The sequence below is a fragment of the Lepus europaeus genome, chromosome 8 (genome assembly GCF_033115175.1).
Source record: "Lepus europaeus isolate LE1 chromosome 8, mLepTim1.pri, whole genome shotgun sequence".
Classification (NCBI taxonomy): Eukaryota; Metazoa; Chordata; class Mammalia; order Lagomorpha; family Leporidae; genus Lepus; species Lepus europaeus.
This window is the reverse complement of record NC_084834.1, coordinates 14418299-14429882: the sequence shown is the minus strand read 5'-3', so window position 1 is coordinate 14429882 and position 11584 is coordinate 14418299. Positions and strand designations below refer to the sequence as shown.

The 11584-nt window shown below is 37.2% G+C and overlaps 1 protein-coding gene across 5 annotated transcripts in view; it reads right to left on the bottom strand.

Annotated features, from left to right (window-relative positions):
- Positions 1-750: 750 nt before the first annotated feature.
- Positions 751-11584, bottom strand: part of LOC133765477 (testican-3-like) — a 477867-nt gene continuing 467033 nt past the window's right edge. For all 5 annotated transcript variants that reach the window (XM_062199039.1, XM_062199040.1, XM_062199038.1 and 2 more), the window contains 3 exons: positions 7140-7202; positions 3249-3386; positions 751-920 (listed from right to left, as the gene is read on the bottom strand). In XM_062199039.1, the coding sequence (XP_062055023.1) occupies positions 751-920; positions 3249-3386; positions 7140-7202 (371 nt within the window). The remainder of the gene's footprint in view (positions 921-3248; positions 3387-7139; positions 7203-11584) is intronic.

The window sequence follows — 11584 nt, the reverse complement described above, 5'->3', positions numbered from 1 at the left end:
TACCCTACCTTGCTGGTCAGAAATCTAGAAAAGTAAAGAAACCATGCTGCTTAAGCATATTCACAGAAAAAATAAAAACTTACATGACATTGCCATCCAAATTAAAATAAAAATTACAAAAGATAACTGTTTTTAACTTTCATATTCCATGGTTTTCCATATTTGCCATTTTGTCAAAACACCCCATGATAACCAAAACAGCCTCATAATTAAGTCTCACAAAACAAAGGCAACGGAAGGTCCTGCAATCCTCAGCTTGTTTTTCTCACCCTGTGCTACCTCCTTCACTTTCCCTGTCTCATTCCATGGTTTGCAAGATGCTACTTTAGAATTGCAATTAAGGATTTTCATTAAATCTTTGGGGGCCCAGGTCACTAACGAGTCATCAGCTTAGAATATATCTCAGAGAAATAACATATATGATCCCAAGCGCGCATTGTCTGTTATTGTTAAGAGAGATTTACAAGGTTTGCTCTGATGAAAAATGTATTGTAATAGCTCTTCATGACTTATTTTGTCTGGGTGGACTCCTTAAGCTTTTCTTTTTCCCTAAGGCATATAAAAACTCAAAGGAAATGATTCTTATTTAAACATAAAGTTCTATGACTTTAGCTGCAATATTTGAGACAATTATACAAAATATATGTGAGGTTTGGAATCATTTTATTTTGGGACAAGAGGGTAAGTCTCAATAGGCTGTTGTTTTGTAAATATTAGAAATGTAGAATTTTTAATCTTAACTGTTATCAATCAAATGTATCCATCATGGTCATCACCATCATCGTCATCATCCCCTTCATCTTCATCATCATCTTCAATTTCATCCTTGTCATTCATGATATCATCTTCATCATCCTCATCGTCAGTCCACTCATGGAAATCGCCACTCGCAAAATCTCCGGAGATCTCAAAATCCATAGCTTTAAAAAAGTAAACATTACTTTTATTTGCCTGAGCTATGGGATAACTTCTGAGAAATACAAAATTCTGATGAAAATGCAAGAAATTAGTACAATTCTAATTTGTGCTGCAGTTTAATTAATGGAGATAAGGAAAGATACATTCTGTAAAACACTCAAACAGTAAAACTCTATGGTTTGATAAAAATGAGGTTTTAAAAATCAGAGTAATTCCTGAATCTGTGCTGTTTAAGATTTCCTGCAAAGTAATTTTGGTTTCAGCCTCATTTTTAGTCTCAAAAAGCATTTAACGTTTCGCCTACAAGTGTGGTGGGTAGGATGATGCATTACCCAATCCCTCCTTCCCTTGCCTCCACCAAAAAAAAAAAAAAAAGATGCTCACTTTCTTATCCCTGGATTCCATGAGTATGCTACCTGACGTTCAAAGGGCCTTTGCAAGTGGGAATAAATAAAGTACTTTGAAACAGGGAAATTATCCTTAGTTATCTGGGTGGGGCTACAGTTTCAACTGGATTGTTAAAACCAAGCAACACCTCGTAGACAGATTCGGAGGGAAATAGGACGGCAGACGAATGGTCAGTGAGGTGCAAGTTGGTTTGAAGTCGGAGGAAAGGGCCTTGAACGCACACACCCCTACTCTAGACGGCTGAAAAGGTGGGGAGACAGATTTTCTTCTTGAGCCCACAAAAAGGAGCGTACCACTCTGAGATCCTAATGGTAAGCTTAGGATATCTGAATGGGACTTCTGGCATACAGAACTGCTGGGATGATACATTTTGTTGCTGAAGCAACCATGTTAGCATGAATTTGTTACTGCAGCAATAGAAAATGAATGACTAGTTAATAGTTTTAAAATATATTAAAATTAGTTGTGAATATTTATGCTCATAATAATGCACATGAATACTGACAAGTGTTTACTTTTCATGTGCTCATGTGTTTGCTTTCTAGTAGTTCTAATATTTTAATGTTATTATTTGGCAGCTAATTACAACAGATTCTAACAACATAATTGAATATTTTTAAAGTGTTTGATCACATAAAACAACTCACTGAAATTTCCATCTTATGTGAACAAGTTTTTTTTTTATTACCCAACTTTTATTTTCTTAATGGTAACATGAAAAGAAAATTCAGAAGGCCAAGTCCATGTTTCCCAAGCCATTTCTTTGTCCACTTATTTGACTCCACTCCACAGAATTTTCTTCACCAAGATAAAAAATCAAAACTTTTTCCCATCACTGGTATCACTGGTAACTGAAGTAATCAACAATACAACTGCCTTAAACGACATCTTGCAGACGTGTTCTCTACATGTTAAAGTGGCGTGAGCAACCACTGAATATTATTTTCTTCCTTCTTAAACCCAATCACATTGATCATGCCAGATAACCAAAATAAAGCTATCAAAAAGTTATATAATCAATAAATGTACAAGAGGAACTGAAGGAGTAAATGAGAGCACTTGTTATTATTTACCATTTGTCTTTTCCTAAATAATGTTGGTCTGTCAGTTAAAAAATTATATAAAGGAAGCACCTAAGATGCAAGTACTTTATTTTCATTTATGATCGTTTGTGTTAGTTGAAACACAATCCATTATCTCCTGCTGTTTGCATGTGTGTGAGCATGTCTGCACCACTAACTGGTTTGGGTAGTAAAATTTTTTTCACAATAAAAACAAAAATACTGATATGAAACTTGCATCCTGGAAGAATGTTTTCTGAAGCATGAAAGTTAACACATTTAAAACATTGAAATGCATGGGTATGATGCTTGACTTAATTATTACAGTATTTTAGGTATACATACAATGCATGTTCATAAAAATAATTTAAATATTGATTATAATCGCTCTTTAAACAAGCTACATTTTCCTCACTCAAACAGAAGGAAAATGGCTCATACAGCTGCAATGGAAGAAATTTTACTTCAAAAACGTCTACTTCTCTTCACTTAGAAAAATTATCTACTCCCTCTTGGCCCCTTTCAGAGAGTTACAGACAATAGGGAGTCATCTGGGGTCACAGCACACATTAGAGTTCACTGACCTGGAGAATGAATGAAAATAACCTGCCTAACCTGAGCAGGAAAGAGGAACTATGTAACAGCTGTCTGAATTTAAAGTCGGAAAAGGAACCAACCTTTAATTATCCTCCTGTATCTTAATTACATATCCTATATATTACCCCTACATGTTTTTCACATGCAAGGAGTATTTTTATCACTCCCCCTATCCCTACATATTCTGTGATCTTTGCATATGGTATATTCTTATACTTCATCCTGTGCTTGGAAAATCATTAAATAGCAAACTCTTCTCCTTACCACAGTTTGCAACACCATTTGTTCTGGATCCCATGACTTCATCTCCATATCTGTCCACACACCAGCACTGCCCGACACTGCCGTGGCACTGTGTTGGCTTGTAGTAACCATCTTCATCACACAGTGGGATGTACTGTCCTGTGAAACACACAACACACACACAAACACATGCATATATTTTTATGAGTAAGTCATACTGCCCCTTAAAAATGAGTGATTGATTGATAGGTTCACTGGCTGGTTTTTTTTTCTTTCTTTCTTTTTTTTTTTTTTTTTTTTTTTTTTGAGTAGGAGAGAGAGAGAATGAGCTTCCATTTTTTGGTTTACTGCTCATATACCTGCAATAGCTGGGACGGATCCAGGCAAAGGCTGGGAGCCAGGAATGTAAGCCAGGTCTCCCACATGGGTAGGAACTCAACTACCAAAGCCATCAACGGCTGCCTCCCAGAATGCCCATAAGCAGGAAGCTGGAATCAGGAGTGGAGCTGGGAATCAAAGCTAGGTACTGCAGTAGGATGCCAAGTGGCATCTTAGCTACAAGACCAAATGCCCACTCTTGTGCTGCTTTTTGATAAGGTCTCATTATAGTATAGTCAAGACATACAGAGATAGAGTGCCCACCATACTCCAGGCTTTGCACAAGAAATACCTACGAGAGGAGGCCTTTGCTGTCCTGGGGCTAGCATTGCTGAGACAACCTGCTTACATTTCATTAACCCATCTCCTTTGTCAAGAAAATCACTACCTTCCTATTTCTCACTGTGATAAGGGTAGTGCTTCCTGACATACAACTAAATCTTGTGATGGTCATGTTACACCACCCCTACTGCTTAGCCAGCACACAGGCCCTTCACCATCTCATCACTGCCACCTTTGTATTTCATTACCCCACATCTCACACTCGTATCCCAAGCTCTTTCCACATCAAGATCCTTGTTTCTGTGTTTCCATGCAGCTTCATTTCTTCCTACGCTGTTGATCTCACTGGGAACCCCTCTCCTCAGTCCCCTTCTCCACGGGAAGACAACTATAATATGATGTTCACACCAGGAAGCCCTCTCTTAAGCTGGAAAATTTATGATGATGTATCATGCTTCCTCTCTCTCTCTCTCTCTCTCTCTCTCTCTCTCATTCTCTCTCTCTCTCTCATTCTCACTCTCACTCTCACTCTCGCTCTCTCTCTGTATTGCTGGATATATTTAGGTTCCTCATGCTTTTACTTGTTATAACAAAAGTTCTTAAACACACAGTCTAGTAGGGTGGTGGGAAAGATAGACATTTATTTTCTTTTTTTAAAATTTTTATTTATTTATTTGACAGGCAGAGTGGACAGTGAGAGAGAGAGAGAGAGAGAGAGAAAGGTCTTCCTTTGCCATTGGTTCACCCTCCAATGGCCACTGTGGCCATTACGCTATGGCCAGTGCACCACGCTGATCAGAAGCCAGGAGCCAGGTGCTTCTCCTGGTCTCCCATGGGGTGCAGGGCCCAAGCACTTGGGCCATCCTCACTGCACTCCCAGGCCACAGCAGAGAGCTGGCCTGGAAGAGGGGCAACCAGGATAGAATCTGGTGCCCTGACCGGGACTAGAACCCCGGGGTGCCGGCGCCGCAGGCGGAGGATTAGCCTATTGAGCCACAGCGCCAGCTTGACATTTATGTTCATAACTACAGTATCTAACATATTATATGGCATACTGTTGGTGAAAAATGTTTAATGAGTGATTTAGAAGTGAAGTCATATTCTTCAGCCAACACTCTAACACTAGAACATTGGCTCTCAGAGGTTGGAAAGTTTTCTTGTATTTATCTTATCATTTTTATCTGTGGCCAGAAATATTATAGTTATTTTATGAATGATGGGGCTGGCACTGTGGCACAGCAGGTTAAGCCACTGTCTGCAGTGCCAGCATCCCAAATGGATACTGGTTCAGGTCCCCACTGCTCCGTTTCTGATCAAGTGTCCTGCTAGTGCTAGTCCTGGGAAGGCAGCAGAGGATGACCCACGTGTTAGGGCTCCCGCACTCAGGTGCGAGACCCAGAGAAGCTCCTGGCTCCTGGCTTCAGCCTCACCCAGCCCTGGCCATCACAGTGAATCAGCAGATGCAAGACCTCTTTCCTCTCTCTCTCCATCTCTTCCCCCTTTCTGTAACTCTGACTTTCAAATCAATCAAACTTTAAAAAAAATGTGAAAGAAAAAAATAACTGAATAAATAGATGAAATATGAAGCTCATTTGTTAATATAAACATATGAGATCATAGTATTGCTCTAGCAAAAAACTTGAGAAAATTCTGGCACAGATGATGCAATTTAATCTAAAACTTAGAATTCATTTGAATGCTGTTTGGTAAACAGAGTATCACCAAAAATAACCTGAGAGCATAAACTTTCCGATATCAACTTCCTAACACATTATCACAGCGTATTTGACACCAAAATGCTATGATACATAGTATGTCCATGTAATTCAGCCCTAGTGGCAGTACAATATGGAAGGGAGAGAGAACACTGCAAAGAATGTTGCTAGGACTATAGACATCAACCAACACTGAGCCATAAACTGGAACATAGGACAACTTTCACTTAAATCCCATTTGGGCCCTAAGTTTTTCTTTTTATTTGCAGGTTTAAATAACCAAAGTAGATTTTATTTTAGTACAAAAAGAATAACACATTTTCAGTTGAACTGAAAAAATTTCCCCATTGTATATGACTAAACTTTGATTTGCAGAAAGAAACCTATGTAAGAGTGTAACATTTACACTGGGAGCTATAATATCTCATGTATCTTATGACAGAGTCAAGTGTAAATTATAGCTTTTATCATAAAAATTCCTTATTATAATCCAATAAACTTTTTCATTTTGTACAATGTGCATTGACCTAAGAGTTAAATTTATATGAAATATCTTTTAATCAAAACATACTATATAATATCACACAGATTAATCATATCGAGAAATACCATAAAATTATGTGCCCCTAAAAATGTACATTAAGATTCATGGAAAGAAACATCATACATGTGAAGTCCTGCTTTGATCCTTCCATAGAAAGAGAACACCACTGGCAAAACTGGTGAAATCCAAATAAAGTCTGAGGCTTAGTGAATAGGATTACAGTAAGGTGAATTCTCAGGGGAGTTTACAAATGCATGATGATTTTGGTACATGCAAAGTGTTATCTTTAGGGGAAGCTCGGTGAAGAATGCATGAAAATGACATACTATCATTGCAGCCTTTTAAGAGTTTAATTTTTCCTAAGAAGAGTTCATTTAAAAGTTGCATGTGCACAAGCATAAACAATTATCAGGGGTAATAATTTATAATCTACTTACAGCCAGACACGCAAACATGCCGGACTTCAGGTGAAATTTGAAATTATCAGTCTTTCACTTATCATCTCTATCTATCCATCTGTTTACATACCTAAAAGTAGATGAAAATACTAATAAAAACATTTAGAATTTGCTTAAATTTCCTGAAGTACATAGAGAATTGCTTCATCTCATGTATACAAGTACTTGCTTTGAACATCATATATATATATGTATATATATATGCACATTTTTGCTATCAATTCTTAAATTGTTAGCCATGGAAATAAAATTAAAGTTTCTGATGATGTTTTCACTTTAGCATTGCTCCAATCATTTCTTTTTACTTAATAACTTTCAAAATGAACATTATATTAGGGTAATAAAACAGACATAATATCTTTCAATAGGTAAGATAATAAAAGTAAGTTTAATGGCTTGCAGAAAGTTCATAAATTTTGTTGCTGAAATTTAGTGCAGTCTATCTTTGTTGGATTAATATTGATTTTATGTTGTTGTTTCCCTGGGGTTATTTATGTAAGCAATAAACCTTTCAGAAGAGTGATCTATTACTCACCTAGGAGCTTCTTTACCCCTTGCCACTTCTGAATACTGCTCAGCTCCGTCTGGCAGGGTGGATCTGCAATGACATGGACATGTTACCTCAAGGATTATGGGTAAGCAAGGAGAGAGGCATTTCTAGGTTACCAAATGCCAGTGCGTCTTTGCACCCCTGTGGAAGACACAGATTTCCCAATGGTTGGGTTATCAATGAAGCCACATTCAGATAGAAACAGATAGATGATAGATAAATCTGTGTGTCTATTGTCTATCATATCTATCTGTCATCTGTCGTCATCATTATCTGTTCATAGAGAGAGAAACTTTTATCATCTATCTATCTAGAGAGAAAATTTCCTAAGTATTATCAGTAGTAGGTTATTTTGGTTTCCCTCAGAATGAATGAATTAGGTGAAATATAGAAATGATACATAATACAGATTGAAAAATACTTATTCACTTTAAAATATCATTCAACTTAGCAATGGGAATCCACCCAATGAGTTGCTGTCCAGGAAACTGTTTTCCCCCCTCACTCAAAGCAACTTTGATGATACAGAGAAATAGCTCCACACTACAAAAGTAATCTACGAAAAAATGTAATGCTTCTAAGAAAAAAAAAACAGAACTTAATGCTTCTTTCAAATGATGTCAGAGATCCTATTGCAAATGTAGTGTCATATAATGTCAGAAGACCTTGGTGACCAACAGGGAAGATCTGAGCTGAAATGTCAAATTAATAGCTTGAAAGCAGTTTTGTATTAGTTGATATGGGCTAGTTACTGCACAGCGGCGGCATTATTTCTTCTATGTCACCACTTGAACATCCAGGTACACTTATCTCTAACTTTTGATTAGAACTTCAATGAATAACCATAGTGTCTATTACCTCCATCTGGGTTTAAGGGACATTTTAAAATTTCAGGAGAAATCATGGCTAATTAGGTTGTTCAATCACATACAATATTTGACTTTTAACTAGATCCTCATTATTTATAGGCCATCACTGTAATTCTGCTCATTAATCTAGATGAAAGGTTAGTAACCCAACAAATTGCTTGAAGGTTTTAACACAATAGGTCTGTGGATGTCCAGGTTATGGAACAGGAACAGACTGATATCACAAGGTTTATATTCCCGACTCTATTTACTATCACACAGTGTTTTAAATTTATGGAAAATCTTGATTTATATGCTTATGCTTGTATGGATATCATAAATTAGTAAGGTGTGATATTTAGCTTAGTCACTGGAATTCATAATCATCCTAAAATAATACCAAGGGGAAAATGAAAAAATGGGGGTTAATCTTCAAGATGTTGTTTTTGAAATAGTTTTCATTGTTCTGCATCGATCAGCACACATTTCTACACTGGGAACTTCCACACACTATCTATATTAGAAATCAATAATTTTCAATGCAACAAGAACAATGCAATTTTACTTGCATGTGTGATTTTTCAGCAGAATAGAGTGTCAGGGGAAAATCAAGGAGCATCTGTATGTTTGCAATAGTTATACAAATATGAAACTCTTTTCCAACGTTTGCAAGTAGTAATTTATAAGGGATCTATTTATATCGGGTATCAAAGTAGATGAACAATTCAGAGTGAAAACTGAAAAGAAAGTGGGTGTTATGGAGCTTTGTGAATGAATCTTGAAACTGGCAGAACACAGCTACACAGGCTGTGCAACTCCGAAGGACAGCAGAATCCGACTGCAATATGAATAAGGTCCTGGGTTTTACAGTAGGGCAGCCTCTGACTTCCTTCTAAATAAGTCATTGCTCTGCTCCATTCTTTTCAGTGTTTTGTTAGTTGCAGCTCCTGTCACAGAGTGGGTCTACTTGCAAAACTTTACTGAATTCATTTTGTTCATAGGGATTTCAAATATTCACAATAGCAACTGCTCACATATCTTCCATTTGACAGGAAACACGTTGATAAGTAATACATTAGTTCTTCAGAACACAGGCTCTGATACTTGCTCCTGCAGACTAAATGTGTAAACTCTGAAGATGCCATCCGTTTCCACTGCATTCCTGGGAAACATTCTGAACAAACTGTCGACGCTGCCCATAAACAGCACTTCCCCACACGTTGCACAGTGAGGCTTCCGCATCATTACCTCACCAATCCTGGCAGTGGAATTAAAATTACCTTGAACCAGACACCAGGGCCCCTTGAGTGAGATCCCAGCTGATCCTGCACGTCTGTAGCCATATAAAGGGATCAGCAATGCTTTCACAGGGCCATCTGAGTCATAAATACTGGATCTGAATAAATCATAGTTTTCTTGTTCTTTCTTTGACACCTTACACAACAGAATTTAAATGAAATAGGACCTCATAATTGGTTTACTCTTTTATTAGAGACTCAGACATACTTTATATGGAATTTAGTTATTAACAATGAAGATAACCAAACTTCCCACATCAGTGTCGGCCCTACTTATTCTTTCAGGATTATGAAGACTAAAGAGTTGTACCAATTACTGTTGTGTTCATTGTCTCTGTTTAACTGCCATGATTTCAGAAAACTAGTTACAGAAACATGTTTTAATGTATTTTTTTTATCTTGGAATACTACAAGTATTTCACTTGCTCAAAATTTTATCATTTCAGCATCACTTATCAATTTTCCTGATTAACCTTGATTTTATATTTTTGGAAATTAAAAAAAAAAATCCAGCCATGTATACCAATAGTCTTGATTGCAGTCCTAAGTCAATGTGCATGAGTGTGTATATGGTTCTAATCATAACGAAGTTAAGAAGGGCAGGGAAATAGCTTCTTTTATAAGATAAATCATTGAAATATTTTAAAATTGCTGGTTATTTTCTCATGAAATCACTAACTGAATTAAAATAATGCATAAAAGCATAGTAGTGTCATATTCCTACTCCGCTCAGTTACACTGGCAACGCTCTCTAGGATATAAAAGTAAAAAAAAAGTTTGATTAAGAGTATAGCCAAGCTCTCCTAAGCTCTAACAAAGCTGGGTAAACTTTTTACCTGCTCTAGTAATATTTATGCATTTTTTCTACCTTTCACTGAGGCAGGCATTTGGCATAGTGGTTAAGGCACCATTTCAGATGTCTGACCCCCATATCAACGCTTCTGGATTCAAGAAGTCAGGCCTTCTAACTCCAGCTTCCTGCTAGTGCACACCCTAGTGGCAGCAGGTGGTGGCCCAAGTGTCAGCTCCTGCAGTGTTGTGGGCTCTTGGGAGTCGGATCAGTAGAAGGAAGATCTCTCTATATGTCTCTCTCTATCTCTCTCTCTCTCCATGTTGGATCATTCTCTACTTTTTAATTCTATCAGTTAGTATTAGCAGACATTAGTCTTGTTTATGTGATCCCTTTGACCCTTAATCCTATAATTATGATCAATTGTGAACAGAAACTGATCACTTTGGTGAGATGCCATTGGTACATGCCACCTTAATGGGATTGAATTGGAATCCCTGGCACGTTTCTAACTCTATCGTATGTCCCAAACTGTACATCTCCTCCCTCTCTTATTCCCACTCTTATATTTAACAGGGATCACTTAAATTTAAATACCTAAGAATAATTGTGTGTTAATTACAGAGTTCAACCAATAGTATTAAGTAGAACAAAAAAAATACTAAAAGGGATAAAGTATTAAGTTGTTCATCAACAGTCAGGACAAGGGCTGATCAAGTCACTGTTTCTCATAGTGTCCATTTCATTTCAAAAGGTTTCCTTTTTGGTGCTCAGATATCAATGATCAGGGAGAACATATGATATTTGTCCCTTTGAGACTGGCTTATTGCACTCAGCATAATGTTTTCCAGATTCCGCCAGATTTCATTTTTTTTTACTGCTGTATAGTATTCTATAGAGTACATGTCCCATAATTTCTTTATGCAGTCTACTGTTGATGGGTATTTAGGTTGATTCCAGGTCTTAGCTATTGTGAATTGAGCTGCAATAAACATTAAGGTGTAGACAGCATTTCTGTTTGCCAATTTAATTTCCTTTGGGTAAATTCCAAGGAGTGGGATGGCTGGGTTGTATGGTAGGGTTATATTCAGGTTTCTGAGGAATCTCCAAACTGACTTCCATAGTGACTTTACCAGTTTGCATTCCCACCAACAGTGGGCTAGTGTCCCTTTTCCCTACATCCTCGCTAGCATCTGTTGTTGGTAGATTTCTGAATGTGAGCCATTCTGATCGGGGTGAGGTGAAACCTCATTGTGGTTTTGTTTTGCATTTCCCTGGCTGCATGTTTCTAACTCTACAGTATGTCCCAAACTGTACATCTCTTTCCTCTCTTATTCCCACTCTTATATTTAACAGGGATCACTTTTCAGTTAAATTTAAACACCTAAGAATAATTGTGTGTTAATTACAGAGTTCAACCAATAGTGATCCTGAACACTTTTTCATGTGTCTGTTGGCCATTTGGATTTCCTCCTTAGAAAAATGTCTATTGAG